The sequence below is a fragment of the Saccoglossus kowalevskii genome, chromosome 18 (genome assembly GCF_978046115.1).
Source record: "Saccoglossus kowalevskii chromosome 18, keSacKowa6.1, whole genome shotgun sequence".
Taxonomy (NCBI): Eukaryota; Metazoa; Hemichordata; class Enteropneusta; family Harrimaniidae; genus Saccoglossus; species Saccoglossus kowalevskii.
In genome coordinates, this window is record NC_140658.1 from 29,988,394 (window position 1) to 30,012,860 (window position 24,467).

The 24,467-nt window shown below is 39.3% G+C and overlaps 2 protein-coding genes across 2 annotated transcripts; one reads left to right on the forward strand and one right to left on the reverse strand.

Moving 5' to 3' along the window:
- Nucleotides 1–3,521: 3,521 nt before the first annotated feature.
- Nucleotides 3,522–7,605, reverse strand: LOC102808535 (uncharacterized). Its single transcript, XM_085493060.1, has 3 exons — nucleotides 7,524–7,605; nucleotides 4,308–5,051; nucleotides 3,522–4,144 (listed from the first exon to the last, which is right to left on the reverse strand). The coding sequence occupies exons 1-3, from the start codon at nucleotides 7,603–7,605 to the stop codon at nucleotides 3,522–3,524; spliced, it is 1,449 nt and encodes a 482-aa protein (XP_085349186.1).
- A 2,722-nt stretch (nucleotides 7,606–10,327) lies between these two features.
- Nucleotides 10,328–13,086, forward strand: LOC100371426 (uncharacterized). Its single transcript, XM_085493061.1, has 3 exons — nucleotides 10,328–10,409; nucleotides 10,639–11,382; nucleotides 12,458–13,086. Exons 1-3 carry the CDS (start codon nucleotides 10,328–10,330, stop codon nucleotides 13,084–13,086), a joined length of 1,455 nt encoding a protein of 484 aa, XP_085349187.1.
- Nucleotides 13,087–24,467: the final 11,381 nt, after the last annotated feature.

Sequence of the window (24,467 nt, forward strand, 5' to 3'; positions counted from 1 at the left end):
AAAACCCACTCTACTCAACACCATGACTCGCATCTAAATGCATGACCACACAGTTGATTTGAAAATAGAACAAAAACCCACTCTACTCAACACCATGACTCGCATCTAAATGCAGGACCACACAGTTGATTTGAAAATAGAACAAAAACCCACTCTACTCAACACCATGACTCGCATCTAAATGCAGCACCACACAGTTGATTTGAAAATAGAACAAAAACCCACTCTACTCAACACCATGACTCGCATCTAAATGCAGGACCACACAGTTGATTTGAAAATAGAACAAAAACCCACTCTACTCAACACCATGACTCGCATCTAAATGCAGGACCACACAGTTGATTTGAAAATAGAACAAAAACCCACTCTACTCAACACCATGACTCGCATCTAAATGCAGGACCACACAGTTGATTTGAAAATAGAACAAAAACCCACTCTACTCAACACCATGACTCGCATCTAAATGCAGGACCACACAGTTGATTTGAAAATAGAACAAAAACCCACTCCACTCAACACCATGACTCGCATCTAAATGCAGGACCACACAGTTGATTTGAAAATAGAACAAAAACCCACTCTACTCAACACCATGACTCGCATCTAAATGCAGGACCACACAGTTGATTTGAAAATAGAACAAAAACCCACTCTACTCAACACCATGACTCGCATCTAAATGCAGCACCACACAGTTGATTTGAAAATAGAACAAAAACCCACTCTACTCAACACCATGACTCGCATCTAAATGCAGCACCACACAGTTGATTTGAAAATAGAACAAAAACCCACTCTACTCAACACCATGACTCGCATCTAAATGCAGCACCACACAGTTGATTTGAAAATAGAACAAAATCCCACTCTACTCAACACCATGACTCGCATCTAAATGCAGGACCACACAGTTGATTTGAAAATAGAACAAAAACCCACTCTACTCAACACCATGACTCGCATCTAAATGCAGGACCACACAGTTGATTTGAAAATAGAACAAAAACCCACTCTACTCAACACCATGACTCGCATCTAAATGCAGGACCACACAGTTGATTTGAAAATAGAACAAAAACCCACTCTACTCAACACCATGACTCGCATCTAAATGCAGCACCACACAGTTGATTTGAAAATAGAACAAAAACCCACTCTACTCAACACCATGACTCGCATCTAAATGCAGGACCACACAGTTGATTTGAAAATAGAACAAAAACCCACTCTACTCAACACCATGACTCGCATCTAAATGCAGGACCACACAGTTGATTTGAAAATAGAACAAAAACCCACTCTACTCAACACCATGACTCGCATCTAAATGCAGGACCACACAGTTGATTTGAAAATAGAACAAAAACCCACTCTACTCAACACCATGACTCGCATCTAAATGCAGGACCACACAGTTGATTTGAAAATAGAACAAAAACCCACTCTACTCAACACCATGACTCGCATCTAAATGCAGCACCACACAGTTGATTTGAAAATAGAACAAAAACCCACTCTACTCAACACCATGACTCGCATCTAAATGCAGGACCACACAGTTGATTTGAAAATAGAACAAAAACCCACTCTACTCAACACCATGACTCGCATCTAAATGCAGGACCACACAGTTGATTTGAAAATAGAACAAAAACCCACTCTACTCAACACCATGACTCGCATCTAAATGCAGGACCACACAGTTGATTTGAAAATAGAACAAAAACCCACTCTACTCAACACCATGACTCGCATCCAAGGTAAAATGAAAGAGACTAAGCTTTAAAACAAACATTAGTAACTACATGGGTTAAATAATTGTCTCGATCTAAAAAATAACGTAGCACCACTCTGTGTTGGACATACCCAAAATAAACACTCTCTCACAGATCAACGGATTTCTTGTTAAATGATGGAGTACCTGGATTCTTTTCTTTCTGTGTCTTTTTGATTTCGGTGTGTGAAGCACACAATGTGAGTCTTTGTAGTTACCCTGTCTGTGAGTTTGAAAGTGTGTCTGTTTCACGGATATCTCAAGAACCACTGGTCAGATTTCAGACAGGTTAACCAGGACAATGCTCTGACCTGATAAGTTTGGGGTTAAAATCAGCGCCTAATACATAGTAAATTTTTGGTTTTTCCACTGATATCTCAAGTATCAAAGTATGAAACTTGATACATAGAAGCTGCTCTAGGTACATAGGTGCCCGAGGACATGCACATGCCTGTTTTGGATTAAAATCCGTGCATATTAAGTAACTAATTTGCATGATATGAATAACCATTACATTTCATTAAACTTAGTACATAGATGCTGTTCGGTAATCCACAGATGTGAAAACCATGCACATCGATTATCTAATTTTCATTAGCTAATTTGACATCTACAATATCAGATTTAAATTGAACTTGTGGTAGGGGTGCTGCTGAATAAATTGCAAATTGCAAACGACAGATGTACAATCAACTTTATGTGAGTAATACTAACTTCAATACGTTGTATCACAGTGTTTTCACGTTGTGCATCTTTAATTTTCTCATGTTTTTTTGATTTCACAAAAGCATGTACAAGCAGATTCATTTTCGGTCGACACGGAGCAAAGCGACTCCTTGTTGAATCAATTTTACCGTTTTCTTCGGTATATATCGTTTTTGTGCGTTTACTATGTGCTGATTAAAAAAACACATTATAGTATGCGTGAATACCGACACCTGCATTAGTGACTGCCATGTATATTGGTAAATCACGTGATTTCGCAGGTAAAATAAGATGTGTTTTAGAACACCAAAAAACTGTATTGTTGTTTTCGTTCTACAAATAAAGATATCAGCAGGCTGTAATAACAATATGTAAACCTAAGCACATTGTCTCCTGTCTGTTGACATGACTAAACCTGATGACATTCTCAAACGTGATCATGCAATGCTGTGAATGTATGCTCCATTCATAAGATATGTAGGCGGTCATATCAGTGAATTGATTCATGATTAATATGTTGTACAGTTTTCTGCATATCAAAAAAGACCACAAATCTACACTTGTGTTACTATCGAGGTGCGCTAAGCCACATTAATTAGTAAGACTAAACGTAGACTAGGGCCACCAAATGACAGAAACCAATATGTTGTTCTATACTAATAATGAGTGTACAGAAAGCACAGAATGTAGGCGAGAAACAAACGATATCCATGTTACTTTAATTCAATTGGTTGTAAAACAACGTCATTAATCTATATATGCGTTAAGATATTCATAGTATGTGAAGTGGATGCAATCATCACTCTGGGTTTCTATTCAATTCATGATCGAACAATTGCTAATTCAGTAGTCTGTCATAAATCATCTATGTGAGACCTACCTAAAACAGGTCACGAATTACATCGCTAATCATTATCTAATACGATTAATAAGTTCTGTTTGTTAGTATTACTAAAGGGCACGTGACCACTACATTATCTTATTTTACCTATTCTATAAAATTGTCACGAGTTCTTCAATAATATAAGTGGAATTGTTAATTAACCAAACGAATTTTCATAAAGGCTGTCACGTGGTATTCACCGTAACCACCATAGCTCCAATATATTTCGTGTGCATAGTAACCAGTTAGAAGACAATGCATGCACGCGTTATACCACCATGCACCGCCATATTCTAAATACTCAGCACAGTTATAAGTGTACAAATCGTTATCTCTATCTCTTGTAGTAAATTGCATATTATTCTGATATGCTAAATCATCGTCAGCAGTGCCCTCTATAAAGTGGTTATATAGAAGTCTGTAATTATCATCCTCGTTAGTAATTTTGAAATCAGAGTATTTCACGTAGTACCAAAGGTCATTATCTTCTCTCTGTAGGTCAATATGAAGTTCATACAGTCTACCAATGCGGGTCGTAATTAAATGTACAGCCTCGTTCCCCAACCAGAATTCACCGTTGATATTACCAAACCCACGCTTGTAGTCTTCCCAATATAAGTGGAAATCTTGCGAGCCGTCCATACGACGTTGAAAGACGGTCCATCCAGTATTACCATCTACTTCACACCACACTGGGGTTCCATACGGCAACCCTTCAGGATAGATTTCATAAACACCAGTTTCTGTATATCCTGCGTTCACTACATCTTGGCAGTCTGAAAAGAACGGTGGGGCAATTATATATGGAACTTATGCAAAACGTATCCAAACAAATCCACAAACATAATCGTTCCGGAAATTTTTGCTCTCGTCGGAAGATGCGTATTGTTAAACACTGATGGCTTTCTGGCTAAAGTAAAAAGAAAACATACAACTCACCAATGAGTGTTACATTTGAAACTATTGCCATTTCGTTTCTTTCATGTTTCGTCTTTGGTTCCATAGATGATGTAGTTGTAGCAGGACCAGTCGGTAGAATTTTCATAACAACTGTTCTATGAGAGTACCAATGTCCTGACCACGACTTCCAGTGTATTCCATCCGCATAATCAGCTGTGTAATCTCCGTTGCCATAGAAATATCCATTCAGGTTTGCAGTGTGACCATTAGAAAACCACATGGAATACCACCAACCACCAGAATACCTATTGCCGTAATCAGCGTTGATGACGCCATCGTTATCTTGGTCGAAAGTAGAAAACTGAGTACCGTTATTAATGCTCATAGAATCACCTGCAGGTCCACCTACGAATGATTTCAGCCACAGGCGATATCTCGAGAATGCATCCTCTATGCGAAAGCCACTGTAAATTGCGTGTCCATTATTTGCTTTCCAGTCAGTCAAATCAATCCGTAGTTCATATTCCCTGTTATTGCCATTTGTAATTACGAATATGTTGTCATTTCCCAACCAATGTTCTGCATATACGTCACCGAAACCATCAGCGTAGTCTAAGAACGAGCGGTCAAAGTTCTCAAATCCATCTTTACGGCGTTGAATTATGGTCCATCCATTTCCATCGTTCATTTCACAGTCAACTTGGAATGGTCTCGTGGAGCCAAGAGGCCAAATCGTGTAAACACCACTGGTTGTTTGTCCTGAATCGTATATGTCTTGGCAATCTGTCGTGAAAATAAGGTTAGAAATAAGCTGATTTGTTTAAGTTAAATTAACATGACACAAACGCGTATTTCCAAGAATTATGCCATTCCTGGTCATGTGACTTATTGGTTTATTTCTGTTGGTTTATTTTTTGTAAATCTTTTGTTTTTATGCAGATAGTAAACCATACGCAGAATACTAATGCTAATTTCTACAGTTGTATTCATACGCTAAGTTTCATTGTAACTGTGACACATTTTGTAAACCGCTATTGTAAATATATTTATTGTAAATTCATCTACCTACCGTTCTTCTTGTCAATAACCTTCGCCGCCTATTAACATAATGGAATGCTCTGCTTATCAATAATCGTTATCAATAATAATGTTTACTTGGTAAACATCAGTATACCCTACCCATGCCTCGTGTACAGCGGAAATAATATTTATAATGTATTATTTACCTCATTTAGCATTCCATTGTACAAATAGGCGGCGAATGCAATTGGCAAGAAGAACAGTCGACTATAAAGGAGGGGGTAGGTAACTGACATTTTCTACTCCCTGTGATTTGAACCCACAACAGCACCAACTTTTGGCCGCACTCGTGCGATTTAAAATATTCTGTTCATAAGTGTGGCGTTATATCCGAGAAGCCAATTTTGTTCGAACAGCTACACATGTCACCGGTATTTCATCATCGGAATGTAAACGACCAGTTCTTGGCAACCAGATATTGCGCATGCGCACGCTCGACGGCCAAAACACCTCAATGCCTAACTAGTCTACATTATGTTACCCTGTGTTTTTCTTCAAATAACGGAAGGGTACATAATGTTGGTACATTAAGTGGTATTGTTTTGTATGTGTATTAGTAAATTTGGATCAATTGTCTTCTCTACAGTCACGTGTAACATCAATGTGAATGTTTATAAAACAGTTTGACTTAACTAGACTTGATGTCTACGTGCACTCACGGCAAAAAACGTAACTGAGATTAGATAAATATGTTGCGAATCCCCCCTCCCTCGTATATTGTTCGTGGAAAAATAGTGAAAATGTTTTAAGATAAAAAATATTTCAAATGTATTAACTGTCTGCACAATATATATGGGCTTTACATCAAATAGTAACATTGACGAAAATACCCGCGGTTAGTGTGAGTGTTTTATTCTGACTCACAACGTTAAATTATATATCGCAACAGGGCGTCTACTTGCGAGAAATACAAAGCAAACTTATATTTTTAGAAAGTGTCCTCAGTATTACTTCAATTACTTCTGTTCCATCACGCAACATTTTGGCCTGACCACGGAAAATCATTCAAGAATTGCTGCCAAGTGTATGACAGGAAGAAATCAAAAGTTAGCAACAGATTTAATGAACGCTATAACGAATTGAGACATCCAACACCTACATTGGTTCAATAAATCGTCCGTTATAAGAACGACTATACGACTGAAATTCGTATGTAATGTCATGATTGTACAACCTATTGTCATACAGAGACTAGTCAGTAATGCGAACTCAACAATTAATCACTAACAAGTGTGACAGAATCAGGAAAAATCGTTGTTTTGGTGTTCTGCCGATTGGACTAGATTATCAGGATTTATCAAGAATTATCTTTCTAATCAGTGTCGTCATTCTATACAAACAATAGATTTGAATAAAAATCCTCCTCTGTGATGTTGGATTTTGTTGGGTTCATTATGAAAAACAGCTCCGCCGTACATTAAGCGATATTCATTTTATGTCAATGGTTTTACAAAATGTATTTATAATAATTCAATCATGATTTAAGACATGCGCTGTATAATTCTGTATTGGAACTACCCTCGTTTACTATAAATCAGAATGAGGGTATTCTCCCATGAAAAAAGTTGCGAGGATTGTTATTATTTAGAAAACAAACGTACATGTTCATAGCACAGTATCGTAGGATTCGAAGGTTTGGCGCAGTTGCATTCTCTTTGGAACTCAATTGCAGCCTGGGATAGTCTGATAAGATATTGAAAGAAGGCGACTTTCAACAAAATTTAAATAAAAAGCGTTTGATTACAAAAGCAAATGAAATACCTAACAAGAAAACAGACAAGTAATAAAAGCTACATTTGAAAACCATGAAGAAAACACATTACTACTGCAATATTGACATCGACAGAACACTGCGCGTCAATGCCCCCTGACTACAATACGTTGAAATAAGATTTGATAAAGTGATTTGATAAAGTGATTTGATATCACATGATACACTGTGCAAGCGAGTATGACGTCAGACAGAACAATTAAATATGCTATTTTACTGCCGTGTGATTATATCAAAGTTTAAGAGCAATAACAATATTTGTCATTGCTCTACATTATGTAACATCGCTCATGGTATTATTATCTAAGCCGATTGTATTGTATACACCCAATACTCTGAACCGTCTCCTGTTCCAGTAATTTCAGAACACATAAAAGACACATGTGAATATACACTAGACGTACCGTAATACCTTTCTTCTTGTCCCAAACTACCAGTATGCAGTGCTGTTAAAAGTAATAACACAATTGCTAGCTTTGTTACCATCATGAAAATGTTGATTGCGAATTGAGCTGTTAATGCGACATGCTTCCTTATTTATTGAGATTCAGTGAGTATTTTAGATAATATGCCATATGCTTCTTAATCTCGATAAATTGTTTTGTTGTTGTTTTCTTACGATTGTATTTGACATCAGCACGATACGATGATATATCGGCCTAATAATCTTGACTGTAGTCACGACTTGCTCGGCTATGTAGCATTATCATACTGTCGCACTTTATACTGTGTGAGTATTTTGATAACATGCCATATGTTTCATAACTTCAATAAATTAATATGTTTTTCGTTTTACCCTATTGGAAATGAGATTACCAACACGATGCATATATATCAACCTAATTAGGTTTTTTGAAAAAAAAGAAGCTAAGTTAAGTTGAGCTGTAATAAAATCCTAAACCACACTGTGAGTATAAATTTGTAATTACTGATCTTCAATTACCAGCAATTACCGTAAGTGTGGTATTGCTAGGTCACGTCTGACTTGCACTTAATTTATATAAACTCATGTTCAACATTTTCCGATTTCCAATTCAATACTTAGTCTGTAACATAGAATGTCAATTAGTAAACCACAAACTTGTATTTATATACCAATTTCGTGCCACACATTCTATGACAGCTTGGCTAAGTGTTAATGCCAATGTAGATGATATGTGACTGCGAAATAATATTTTTTGGCTTTTACAATTGAAAAAAAGTTGACCAAGCCAAACTTGAACCGTGAATGACTTAGTACTTATAGCCTGTGCTGTAAAATAATGTGGGTTGAACAAAAAGCATCCACACTAATCATCACAAGACGTGTATTGATTTTGTGGTGAATAATTAAAGAAAAAACATTTATTTTCCTTTGAATGATGTATTCAAATAACAATTGAAGTATTTTGTTGTAATATTAGAACGAATCATTCGTGTTTAGTAGTCGCTACCTTTATTATGTGTTTTCTGATCTATAAATAATGAATGTATGATAATGTCTCATGTTTCAAATGTACACTGATGATTCACAAGGCAATACGAGATGTGCGTGTGTCTGGTTTTTTAAAGTACAATGCTTTGTCACGGGATAAACGTCAAAGGTGCTAAGTAATGGTGAATTACTGGACAGGAAAACAGTTTTCCGAAAACGTTTGGACACGGGTTTTAGTCGAGAAATATTTACTTGAACTTTAAACACATTGTTATGTATTCTGTAAATATCAGCCGAAAATGCAGAAGTGTTTTTTCGTTTTCTTCTATATCCTGGCTTTCGAACACTGTGTATGGTAAATGAAGGTTTTGAATGAGATAACATACAGAGAATTCTTTATTCAATAATGTCGTAGCACCCTTCCCACTACCTTAATTGAAATTTCGCTATTGTATTGTAATCATTGAAATCAACATCCGGATTATCATCAAACAGAATACTATCATGTCGTGAATCTTTCATGGTCATATGTCTTTTTCTTCGTGACAGAAGTAATGTTTTTTCACGACATGGTACAACAACAACAACGAAATAACATCGTTATTCGTTTTTAATTCGCCATTTTTGATATAACTTAATATAAACCTTATGCACATGGTAGCTGGCTGTAAATAACTGATCGATTGCGTTAATTATCTTGAATGAAATTACAACGTTGTTTTCCGTTGCATTGTGATGTTATACTGTCATACAGAGTGGGTATTGAAGATGCTATGTGATATGCTTGTCAATTTCAATAAATTGTAATACTGTGTATATATCATGAGTTCCTATATGTATTGAGCATTCAAGTGCAATAGAATTCTGTTTCCTGTTATGTAAGCATGAATTTCTTATAATACATGCTTCTCCTGGATCGAATTATAGTGCGCATTACTTTTGAAGAGTCAGAAGTGTATAGTTGGGTGAACTTGGTAACAAATGTATGAGGGCCTATGTATTCTTGGCGTAGCTATACAACGTGCGACCCAATAACTTTAGAGAACGTATCACTGGCCAGAGCATAAATCAACATAAATAAGAAACTTATACCAGGCAATCGAGACAACTATGTCACCACAAGTCACTGTCGTCGCTGAACACAATTACAGTGATTCCAGTTAACGAAAATAGATTGAAATGCTAATGACAGAAAACACGCACAAAAACCAATATATGTTGGAATGTGCCTGCATTTATTTTGCACTGCATCGTTCAGGTTCGTGACCGTTTAGAATAAACAAGCAATGGGGGGGGGGGGGTCATGCGTAAATCAATGGGGAATATCAGAATATCTAGTCGTGAATCTTCCTCAGTCATTAGTCATGATACAAATCATAATATCGTGCCAACAGCTAATTATTTCCCATGGGAACAGTAGAACAGCAGTGTTTTGAAATAAAAACAGCTGTCATGCAATCATACGTATATTATTTAAGAGTAGTCCGAATTATCGCTAGGCAAATGCATCAAGATCAGGTGAATGGGACAGTTCTAAGAACGTTTCAAATATAACTCATTCATATTCTCAGAGGTTGAACTTCATGCATGACAACGTTGCTATGCAAGTCGTGACAAGAGTTGCGGTGTACAACAATCGTGACAACTAATGTCCTATTTTTCAAAAATAACAAGATATCATGATTTATTGAACATCTGGACCATGCGACATTGAATCACATATACCAATCTGAGCTAATAAATACAACTGCCGCACATACATGATGTATTCAGCAAGAATTCAACTACAGAATAATGGGCTTACAATTTACGTTTTTGTTACTACTTCTCATCAAACCATATATTCGTACTTTGGCAGAAGAAGAACGATATTACGGTGAGATTAGTTTTAGATTTTTCTAATTATATATTTACAGTTTTTAAAAGAAATTGTATATTGTATATTAATTTACGTTTGTTTATTGTCTGTACACGTAACGCAGGGAGAGTCGAACTAAATAAAATAATTCTCGCAAATAAACATCGCAAATAAGACAACACAAATACACGTTTCGCCAACAAATAAAATAGTTTTTATTTTTCTATCTCATTGTTTGGTTTAACAGACTGTCAAGATGTATACGACTCGGGCCAGACGACCAATGGTGTATACACAATCTGGCCACAGGGATCTACAAGACCATTTCAAGTTGACTGCGAAATGAAAAACGGTAATGGTTGGACTATAATACAACGACGCATGAATGGAGTAGTAGACTTTGACCGTTCGTTCTTAGATTACGCTGACGGGTTTGGTGACATCAATGGGGAATATTGGTTGGGAAATGACAACATATTCTTTCTAACAAATGGAAATGGTAGAGAATATGAACTGCGGGTTGACTTGACTGACTGGAAGGCAAATAATGGCTATGCAATTTACAGTGGTTTCCGCATTCAGGATTCATTCAATCGATACCGACTGTGGTTGAAATCATTCGTAGGTGGACCTGCTGGTGATTCTATGAGCATTAATAACGGTACACAGTTTTCTACTTTCGACCAAGATAACGATGACGTCATCAACGCTGATTACGGCAATAGGTATTCTGGTGGTTGGTGGTATTCCATGTGGTTTTCTAATGGTCACACTGCAAACCTGAATGGATATTTCTATGGCAACGGTGATTACACAGCTGATTATGCGGATGGAATACACTGGAAGTCGTGGTCAGGTCATTGGTACTCTCATAGAACAGTTGTTATGAAAATTCTACCGACTGGTCCTGCTGCTGCCAACCCATCTATTGTACAGCCTTCAAACTATGAATCTAACGTAGTGATAAACTTTTCAAATGAAACACTTATTGGTGAGTTACAAGTTCATCTGCCTCTATTTATAGAATTACTGGTTATCTCACACTAGCTGATACTTTTTGATGGCAAACATCTGCTTTTGCCGAAGGCGTGCAATAAAATGCAGAATTACAACCAAGAAAATGTTATCACATAAACACTTCCCGTGCATTTTCAGAAAACAAGGGCGCAAGGCAAATGCGTTATACATACGGATAACGAGTTACTATGATAATAATATATTGAATAATATACGTGTCAAATCTACATTTTGTGATGTTTTTATTATATTTAATTTGCTCCATCGAGTGCACACGTACCGGATAAATAGAGGAAGCCGTACAAGCGATGTAAAGAATATTTAACAAAGAACTAAATAGACGATACATTGCGTATCAGACTTTTCGTAGACAAAATTTATGATACTCGTAGAGCACAGTCAAATGCCATATAAACAATTTGTATCGTGCAGTACAATGCGAGACGGGGTAAGGTACGAGTCAATAATAATACGAGCATTGAACAAAAAATTGTCGGTCACGTGTACCATATATGGCGATTGCCAATTGATCAGTTGGGGACTTGTCTTACCGAGACATTAGTGGATTAACGGTCTTTCATAAAGCTTTTCATAAGCGAGTGACCAGATCTTTTTGTCGTTAAATGTGCGTATTTTATAACTCGGAGTATGAGCACGACACAAACTAATGTGAGTTATATTAAAAACATGGAACTACAGCACTTTGTGTGTACGGCCGTGTTTTTTTTTTTTTTTTTTTTATTTCTGGCTGCAATATTATTAATGATTAGTTTCAGCCAAGGGGCAGTGTACACGTTTATTTATTGTACATCTCTAGATCTAGTATTGTACTGACTCAAGCTAGCACTTTTGCCTGTCGCCCTTAATATAAGGTCCAGAGATCTCATTTAGTATACCAAATGAATGGGAAAATTTATAAGTATTGATAGAAGTTGGTATGAGTAAACGTGGTGACACCATTTATTCGATATTGTCTCCAGTTACAATTATGTGATTAATTTATATCACTACAAGGGTTATCTGAACTTGTGAGATTTTTTTGTTTTCAGACTGCCAAGATGCAGTGAACGTCGGATATACAGAAACTGGTGTTTATGAAATACATCCTGAGGGTCTGCCGTATGGAACCCCAGTGTGGTGCAAAATAGAGGGCGATATTGGATGGACCGTCTTTCAACGTCGTTTGGACGGCTCGCAGGATTTTAACTTAGATTGGAATAATTACAAACGTGGGTTTGGCAATATCAACGGTGAATTCTGGTTGGGGAACGAGGCTATATATCTTATTACGACCAGCATTGGTAGACTGTATGAACTTCATATCGATCTACAGAGAGAAGACACTGGCGGGTTGTACTACGTAAAATACTCTGATTTCAAAATTACTAACGAAACTGATAATTACAGACTTCTATACAACATTTTTATAGAAGGCACGGCTGACGATGATTTGTATATGAACAAAAATATGCAGTTCACCACGAGAGACAAAGATAATGATTTTTACAGCTATAATTGCGCTGATACTTATGGCGGAGCATGGTGGTATAACGAGTGTACTTACTGTGTCCTTAATGGTTATTATTCACACTATGTATATTGGCGAATCAGTTCTACAACCGAATCGCACGTGACAACTTTGATGATGTTCACTCCCACTGATTTATTAAATTATTAGCGTCAGTAATGTTTATAATTGATATTGATTAATTTGAAACATGCGTAAACAAAATAACTTATAGTAAATTGACCCACAATATAGGTTATTATGATTATAACAAAACGAACATCGTAAAGACAAAAATCCACATAGGGCTCGTTTCCATCACAAACCTCAATATCGATTGTGCCGTTTTAGTTTGCATCACTAATTATCTAGTTTCATCTATACTACCCAATTTAATCGATGGAGCTAAATGTATGTAACTGACGAAAATAAAGACAACTACCTATAACCAGGGATGAATTGAATGGTGATTTAAATTATCATAATAATGTTATTTATATTGCAGGGTAATGGTGTGTATCATTTTTTATAATCTAAAAAGAATTTCATTAACAAGAATTTATGTGTTATATATAAACTAAACATACATTCTCCTTTGATATGCTCGTTTTGTACTTGTGCCATTACGATTGTGAAAGATATAACGTCAAATGCGCTTGGGGTTACTGATGAAAATGACAAACATTCGCAAGATTTAGATATATTTTTACAATACAACGAAAATAACGAACGTGCATCCTAAAGTACTGCACAGTGCCCTGCGCTACTGTCACAGATCTCGCCTGCTGCTTTACAAGCTTCTATTTTTATCTCCGATATCACGTAATCTCCGGTAATAGCAGCGAGTATACTTTAATACTTGTCATTAGATGCGCCAGTCTGAATGCCATCATTCTTATAATACTCCGCCACGTTTGCCACAAACTATTTTATAATATATTTACTTAAACTTTGTAACAATTGCCGTCCCATTATTGATGTAATTATTCGTGATGTGGATAGCAATTTACCCATGCAGCTATTCAGATTGTTGAAACGAAATATGTGAAGTCTTGGGTTTTTTAACGACTATACATTTCTATATCAGTCCACTATAAGTAAGCTTTCGCCACATGTTAATTTGAAGAATATCCACCATTAACACAGTAATGTGTCACCGAAGTATCGTACGCCCACCCCAAAAATAAAATGTCCACCATTAACACAGTAGTGTGTCACCGAAGTATCGTACGCCCATCGCAAAAATAAAATACCCACCATTAACACAGTAGTGTGTCACCGAAGTATCGTACGCCCACCGCAAAAATAGAATATCCACCATTAACACAGTAGTGTGTCACCGAAGTATCGTACGCCCACCGCAAAAATAGAATATCCACCATTAACACAGTAGTGTGTCACCGAAGTATCGTACGCCCACCGCAAAAATAAAATATCCACCATTAACACAGTAGTGTGTCACCGAAGTATCGTACGCCCACCGCAAAAATAAAATGTCCACCATTAACACAGTAGTGTGTCACCGAAGTATCGTACGCCCACCGCAAAAATAAAATATCCACCATTAACACAGTAGTGTGTCACCGAAGTATCGTACGCCCACCGCAAAAATAAAATATCCACCATTAACACAGTAGTGTGTCACCGAAGTATCGTACGCCCACCGCAAAAATAAAATACCCACCATTAACACAGTAGTGTGTCACCGAAGTATCGTACGCCCACCGCAAAAACAAAATATCCACCATTAACACAGTAGTGTGTCACCGAAGTATCGTACGCCCACCGCAAAAATAAAATACCCACCATTAACACAGTAGTGTGTCACCGAAGTATCGTACGCCCACCGCAAAAATAAAATATCCACCATTAACACAGTAGTGTGTCACCGAAGTATCGTACGCCCACCGCAAAAATAAAATGTCCACCATTAACACAGTAGTGTGTCACCGAAGTATCGTACGCCCACCGCAAAAATAAAATATCCACCATTAACACAGTAGTGTGTCACCGAAGTATCGTACGCCCACCACAAAAATAAAATATCCACCATTAACACAGTAGTGTGTCACCGAAGTATCGTACGCCCACCGCAAAAATAAAATATCCACCATTAACACAGTAGTGTGTCACCGAAGTATCGTACGCCCACCGCAAAAATAAAATACCCACCATTAACACAGTAGTGTGTCACCGAAGTATCGTACGCCCACCGCAAAAATAAAATATCCACCATTAACACAGTAGTGTGTCACCGAAGTATCGTACGCCCACCCCAAAAATAAAATATCCACCATTAACACAGTAGTGTGTCACCGAAGTATCGTACGCCCACCGCAAAAATAAAATATCCACCATTAACACAGTAGTGTGTCACCGAAGTATCGTACGCCCACCCCAAAAATAAAATATCCACCATTAACACAGTAGTGTGTCACCGAAGTATCGTACGCCCACCGCAAAAATAAAATACCCACCATTAACACAGTAGTGTGTCACCGAAGTATCGTACGCCCACCGCAAAAATAAAATATCCACCATTAACACAGTAGTGTGTCACCGAAGTATCGTACGCCCACCGCAAAAATAAAATATCCACCATTAACACAGTAGTGTGTCACCGAAGTATCGTACGCCCACCGCAAAAATAAAATATCCACCATTAACACAGTAGTGTGTCACCGAAGTATCGTACGCCCACCCCAAAAATAAAATGTCCACCATTAACACAGTAGTGTGTCACCGAAGTATCGTACGCCCACCCCAAAAATAAAATATCCACCATTAACACAGTAGTGTGTCACCGAAGTATCGTACGCCCACCGCAAAAATAAAATATCCACCATTAACACAGTAGTGTGTCACCGAAGTATCGTACGCCCACCGCAAAAATAAAATACCCACCATTAACACAGTAGTGTGTCACCGAAGTATCGTACGCCCACCGCAAAAATAAAATATCCACCATTAACACAGTAGTGTGTCACCGAAGTATCGTACGCCCACCGCAAAAATAAAATATCCACCATTAACACAGTAGTGTGTCACCGAAGTATCGTACGCCCACCGCAAAAATAAAATGTCCACCATTAACACAGTAGTGTGTCACCGAAGTATCGTACGCCCACCGCAAAAATAAAATATCCACCATTAACACAGTAGTGTGTCACCGAAGTATCGTACACCCACCGCAAAAATAAAATATCCACCATTAACACAGTAGTGTGTCACCGAAGTATCGTACGCCCACCGCAAAAATAAAATATCCACCATTAACACAGTAGTGTGTCACCGAAGTATCGTACGCCCACCCCAAAAATAAAATATCCACCATTAACACAGTAGTGTGTCACCGAAGTATCGTACGCCCACCGCAAAAATAAAATATCCACCATTAACACAGTAGTGTGTCACCGAAGTATCGTACGCCCACCGCAAAAATAAAATATCCACCATTAACACAGTAGTGTGTCACCGAAGTATCGTACGCCCACCGCAAAAATAAAATATCCACCATTAACACAGTAGTGTGTCACCGAAGTATCGTACGCCCACCGCAAAAATAAAATGTCCACCATTAACACAGTAGTGTGTCACCGAAGTATCGTACGCCCACCGCAAAAATAAAATGTCCACCATTAACACAGTAGTGTGTCACCAAAGTATCGTACGCCCACCGCAAAAATAAAATACCCACCATTAACACAGTAGTGTGTCACCGAAGTATCGTACGCCCACCGCAAAAATAAAATATCCACCATTAACACAGTAGTGTGTCACCGAAGTATCGTACGCCCACCGCAAAAATAAAATATCCACCATTAACACAGTAGTGTGTCACCGAAGTATCGTACGCCCACCGCAAAAATAAAATGTCCACCATTAACACAGTAGTGTGTCACCGAAGTATCGTACGCCCACCGCAAAAATAAAATATCCACCATTAACACAGTAGTGTGTCACCGAAGTATCGTACACCCACCGCAAAAATAAAATATCCACCATTAACACAGTAGTGTGTCACCGAAGTATCGTACGCCCACCGCAAAAATAAAATATCCACCATTAACACAGTAGTGTGTCACCGAAGTATCGTACGCCCACCCCAAAAATAAAATATCCACCATTAACACAGTAGTGTGTCACCGAAGTATCGTACGCCCACCGCAAAAATAAAATATCCACCATTAACACAGTAGTGTGTCACCGAAGTATCGTACGCCCACTGCAAAAATAAAATATCCACCATTAACACAGTAGTGTGTCACCGAAGTATCGTACGCCCACCGCAAAAATAAAATATCCACCATTAACACAGTAGTGTGTCACCGAAGTATCGTACGCCCACCCCAAAAATAAAATATCCACCATTAACACAGTAGTGTGTCACCGAAGTATCGTACGCCCACCGCAAAAATAAAATATCCACCATTAACACAGTAGTGTGTCACCGAAGTATCGTACGCCCACCGCAAAAATAAAATATCCACCATTAACACAGTAGTGTGTCACCGAAGTATCGTACGCCCACCGCAAAAATAAAATATCCACCATTAACACAGTAGTGTGTCACCGAAGTATCGTACGCCCACCGCAAAAATAAAATGTCCACCATTAACACAGTAGTGTGTCACCGAAGTATCGTACGCCCACCGCAAAAATAAAATGTCCACCATTAACACAGTAGTGTGTCACCAAAGTATCGTACGCCCACCGCAAAAATAAAATACCCACCATTAACACAGTAGTGTGTCACCGAAGTATCGTATGCCCACCGCAAAAATAAAATATCCACCATTAACACAGTAGTGTGTCACCGAAGTATCGTACGCCCACCGCAAAAATAAAATATCCACCATTAACACAGTAGTGTGTCACCGAAGTATCGTACGCCCACCGCAAAAATAAAATGTCCACCATTAACACAGTAGTGTGTCACCGAAGTATCGTACGCCCACCGCAAAAATAAAATATCCACCATTAACACAGTAGTGTGTCACCGAAGTATCGTACACCCACCGCAAAAATAAAATATCCACCATTAACACAGTAGTGTGTCACCGAAGTATCGTACGCCCACCGCAAAAATAAAATATCCACCATTAACACAGTAGTGTGTCACCGAAGTATCGTACGCCCACCCCAAAAATAAAATATCCACCATTAACACAGTAGTGTGTCACCGAAGTATCGTACGCCCACCGCAAAAATAAAATATCCACCATTAACACAGTAGTGTGTCACCGAAGTATCGTACGCCCACCGCAAAAATAAAATATCCACCATTAACACAGTAGTGTGTCACCGAAGTATCGTACGCCCACCGCAAAAATAAAATATCCACCATTAACACAGTAGTGTGTCACCGAAGTATCGTACGCCCACCGCAAAAATAAAATGTCCACCATTAACACAGTAGTGTGTCACCGAAGTATCGTACGCCCACCGCAAAAATAAAATGTCCACCATTAACACAGTAGTGTGTCACCAAAGTATCGTACGCCCACCGCAAAAATAAAATATCCACCATTAACACAGTAGTGTGTCACCGAAGTATCGTACGCCCACCGCAAAAATAAAATGTCCACCATTAACACAGTAGTGTGTCACCGAAGTATCGTACGCCCACCCCAAAAATAAAATGTCCACCATTAACACAGTAGTGTGTCACCGAAGTATCGTACGCCCACCCCAAAAATAAAATATCCACCATTAACACAGTAGTGTGTCACCGAAGTATCGTACGCCCACCGCAAAAATAAAATATCCACCATTAACACAGTAGTGTGTCACCGAAGTATCGTACGCCCACCGCAAAAATAAAATGTCCACCATTAACACAGTAGTGTGTCACCGAAGTATCGTACGCCCACCCCAAAAATAAAATATCCACCATTAACACAGTAGTGTGTCACCGAAGTATCGTACGCCCACCGCAAAAATAAAATATCCACCATTAACACAGTAGTGTGTCACCGAAGTATCGCACGCCCACCGCAAAAATAAAATATCCACCATTAACACAGTAGTGTGTCACCGAAGTATCGTACGCCCACCGCAAAAATAAAATACCCACCATTAACACAGTAGTGTGTCACCGAAGTATCGTACGCCCACCGCAAAAATAAAATATCCACCATTAACACAGTAGTGTGTCACCGAAGTATCGTACGCCCACCGCAAAAATAAAATATCCACCATTAACACAGTAGTGTGTCACCGAAGTATCGTACGCCCACCGCAAAAATAGAATATCCACCATTAACACAGTAGTGTGTCACCGAAGTATCGTACGCCCACCGCAAAAATAAAATATCCACCATTAACACAGTAGTGTGTCACCGAAGTATCGTACGCCCACCGCAAAAATAAAATATCCACAATTAACACAGTAGTGTGTCACCGAAGTATCGTACGCCCACCGCAAAAATAGAATATCCACCATTAACACAGTAGTGTGTCACCGAAGTATCGTACGCCCACCGCAAAAATAAAATATCCACCATTAACACAGTAGTGTGTCACCGAAGTATCGTACGCCCACCGCAAAAATAGAATATCCACCATTAACACAGTAGTGTGTCACCGAAGTATCGTACGCCCACCCCAAAAATAAAATATCCACCATTAACACAGTAGTGTGTCACCGAAGTATCGTACGCCCACCGCAAAAATAAAATATCCACCATTAACACAGTAGTGTGTCACCGAAGTATCGTACGCCCACCGCAAAAATAAAATATCCACCATTAACACAGTAGTGTGTCACCGAAGTATCGTACGCCCACCGCAAAAATAAAATACCCACCATTAACACAGTAGTGTGTCACCGAAGTATCGTACGCCCACCGCAAAAATAAAATATCCACCATTAACACAGTAGTGTGTCACCGAAGTATCGTACGCCCACCGCAAAAATAAAATATCCACCATTAACACAGTAGTGTGTCACCGAAGTATCGTACGCCCACCGCAAAAATAAAATACCCACCATTAACACAGTAGTGTGTCACCGAAGTATCGTACGCCCACCGCAAAAATAAAATACCCACCATTAACACAGTAGTGTGTCACCGAAGTATCGTACGCCCACCGCAAAAATAAAATACCCACCATTAACACAGTAGTGTGTCACCGAAGTATCGTACGCCCACCGCAAAAATAAAATATCCACCATTAACACAGTAGTGTGTCACCGAAGTATCGTACGCCCACCGCAAAAAAAAAATGTCCACCATTAACACAGTAGTGTGTCACCGAAGTATCGTACGCCCACCGCAAAAATAAAATATCCACCATTAACACAGTAGTGTGTCACCGAAGTATCGTACGCCCACCGCAAAAATAAAATATCCACCATTAACACAGTAGTGTGTCACCGAAGTATCGTACGCCCACCGCAAAAATAAAATATCCACCATTAACACAGTAGTGTGTCACCGAAGTATCGTACGCCCACCGCAAAAATAAAATGTCCACCATTAACACAGTAGTGTGTCACCGAAGTATCGTACGCCCACCCCAAAAATAAAATATCCACCATTAACACAGTAGTGTGTCACCGAAGTATCGTACGCCCACCGCAAAAATAAAATATCCACCATTAACACAGTAGTGTGTCACCGAAGTATCGCACGCCCACCGCAAAAATAAAATATCCACCATTAACACAGTAGTGTGTCACCGAAGTATCGTACGCCCACCGCAAAAATAAAATACCCACCATTAACACAGTAGTGTGTCACCGAAGTATCGTACGCCCACCGCAAAAATAAAATATCCACCATTAACACAGTAGTGTGTCACCGAAGTATCGTACGCCCACCGCAAAAATAAAATATCCACCATTAACACAGTAGTGTGTCACCGAAGTATCGTACGCCCACCGCAAAAATAGAATATCCACCATTAACACAGTAGTGTGTCACCGAAGTATCGTACGCCCACCGCAAAAATAAAATATCCACCATTAACACAGTAGTGTGTCACCGAAGTATCGTACGCCCACCGCAAAAATAAAATATCCACAATTAACACAGTAGTGTGTCACCGAAGTATCGTACGCCCACCGCAAAAATAGAATATCCACCATTAACACAGTAGTGTGTCACCGAAGTATCGTACGCCCACCGCAAAAATAAAATATCCACCATTAACACAGTAGTGTGTCACCGAAGTATCGTACGCCCACCGCAAAAATAGAATATCCACCATTAACACAGTAGTGTGTCACCGAAGTATCGTACGCCCACCCCAAAAATAAAATATCCACCATTAACACAGTAGTGTGTCACCGAAGTATCGTACGCCCACCGCAACAATAAAATATCCACCATTAACACAGTAGTGTGTCACCGAAGTATCGTACGCCCACCGCAAAAATAAAATATCCACCATTAACACAGTAGTGTGTCACCGAAGTATCGTACGCCCACCGCAAAAATAAAATACCCACCATTAACACAGTAGTGTGTCACCGAAGTATCGTACGCCCACCGCAAAAATAAAATATCCACCATTAACACAGTAGTGTGTCACCGAAGTATCGTACGCCCACCGCAAAAATAAAATATCCACCATTAACACAGTAGTGTGTCACCGAAGTATCGTACGCCCACCGCAAAAATAAAATACCCACCATTAACACAGTAGTGTGTCACCGAAGTATCGTACGCCCACCGCAAAAATAAAATACCCACCATTAACACAGTAGTGTGTCACCGAAGTATCGTACGCCCACCGCAAAAATAAAATACCCACCATTAACACAGAAGTGTGTCACCGAAGTATCGTACGCCCACCGCAAAAATAAAATATCCACCATTAACACAGTAGTGTGTCACCGAAGTATCGTACGCCCACCGCAAAAAAAAAATGTCCACCATTAACACAGTAGTGTGTCACCGAAGTATCGTACGCCCACCGCAAAAATAAAATATCCACCATTAACACAGTAGTGTGTCACCGAAGTATCGTACGCCCACCGCAAAAATAAAATATCCACCATTAACACAGTAGTGTGTCACCGAAGTATCGTACGCCCACCGCAAAAATAAAATATCCACCATTAACACAGTAGTGTGTCACCGAAGTATCGTACGCCCACCGCAAAAATAAAATGTCCACCATTAACACAGTAGTGTGTCACCGAAGTATCGTACGCCCACCGCAAAAATAAAATATCCACCATTAACACAGTAGTGTGTCACCGAAGTATCGTACGCCCACCGCAAAAATAAAATATCCACCATTAACACAGTAGTGTGTCACCGAAGTATCGCACGCCCACCGCAAAAATAAAATATCCACCATTAACACAGTAGTGTGTCACCGAAGTATCGTACGCCCACCGCAAAAATAAAATACCCACCATTAACACAGTAGTGTGTCACCGAAGTATCGTACGCCCACCGCAAAAATAAAATATCCACCATTAACACAGTAGTGTGTCACCGAAGTATCGTACGCCCACCGCAAAAATAAAATATCCACCATTAACACAGTAGTGTGTCACCGAAGTATCGTACGCCCACCGCAAAAATAGAATATCCACCATTAACACAGTAGTGTGTCACCGAAGTATCGTACGCCCACCGCAAAAATAAAATATCCACCATTAACACAGTAGTGTGTCACCGAAGTATCGTACGCCCACCGCAAAAATAAAATATCCACAATTAACACAGTAGTGTGTCACCGAAGTATCGTACGCCCACCGCAAAAATAGAATATCCACCATTAACACAGTAGTGTGTCACCGAAGTATCGTACGCCCACCGCAAAAATAAAATATCCACCATTAACACAGTAGTGTGTCACCGAAGTATCGTACGCCCACCGCAAAAATAGAATATCCACCATTAACACAGTAGTGTGTCACCGAAGTATCGTACGCCCACCGCAAAAATAAAATATCCACCATTAACACAGTAGTGTGTCACCGAAGTATCGTACGCCCACCGCAAAAATAAAATACCCACCATTAACACAGTAGTGTGTCACCGAAGTATCGTACGCCCACCGCAAAAATAAAATACCCACCATTAACACAGTAGTGTGTCACCGAAGTATCGTACGCCCACCGCAAAAATAAAATACCCACCATTAACACAGAAGTGTGTCACCGAAGTATCGTACGCCCACCGCAAAAATAAAATATCCACCATTAACACAGTAGTGTGTCACCGAAGTATCGTACGCCCACCGCAAAAAAAAAATGTCCACCATTAACACAGTAGTGTGTCACCGAAGTATCGTACGCCCACCGCAAAAATAAAATATCCACCATTAACACAGTAGTGTGTCACCGAAGTATCGTACGCCCACCGCAAAAATAAAATATCCACCATTAACACAGTAGTGTGTCACCGAAGTATCGTACGCCCACCGCAAAAATAAAATATCCACCATTAACACAGTAGTGTGTCACCGAAGTATCGTACGCCCACCGCAAAAATAAAATGTCCACCATTAACACAGTAGTGTGTCACCGAAGTATCGTACGCCCACCGCAAAAATAAAATATCCACCATTAACACAGTAGTGTGTCACCGAAGTATCGTACGCCCACCGCAAAAATAAAATATCCACCATTAACACAGTAGTGTGTCACCGAAGTATCGCACGCCCACCGCAAAAATAAAATATCCACCATTAACACAGTAGTGTGTCACCGAAGTATCGTACGCCCACCGCAAAAATAAAATACCCACCATTAACACAGTAGTGTGTCACCGAAGTATCGTACGCCCACCGCAAAAATAAAATATCCACCATTAACACAGTAGTGTGTCACCGAAGTATCGTACGCCCACCGCAAAAATAAAATATCCACCATTAACACAGTAGTGTGTCACCGAAGTATCGTACGCCCACCGCAAAAATAGAATATCCACCATTAACACAGTAGTGTGTCACCGAAGTATCGTACGCCCACCGCAAAAATAAAATATCCACCATTAACACAGTAGTGTGTCACCGAAGTATCGTACGCCCACCGCAAAAATAAAATATCCACAATTAACACAGTAGTGTGTCACCGAAGTATCGTACGCCCACCGCAAAAATAGAATATCCACCATTAACACAGTAGTGTGTCACCGAAGTATCGTACGCCCACCGCAAAAATAAAATATCCACCATTAACACAGTAGTGTGTCACCGAAGTATCGTACGCCCACCGCAAAAATAGAATATCCACCATTAACACAGTAGTGTGTCACCGAAGTATCGTACGCCCACCCCAAAAATAAAATATCCACCATTAACACAGTAGTGTGTCACCGAAGTATCGTACGCCCACCGCAAAAATAAAATATCCACCATTAACACAGTAGTGTGTCACCGAAGTATCGTACGCCCACCGCAAAAATAAAATATCCACCATTAACACAGTAGTGTGTCACCGAAGTATCGTACGCCCACCGCAAAAATAAAATACCCACCATTAACACAGTAGTGTGTCACCGAAGTATCGTACGCCCACCGCAAAAATAAAATATCCACCATTAACACAGTAGTGTGTCACCGAAGTATCGTACGCCCACCGCAAA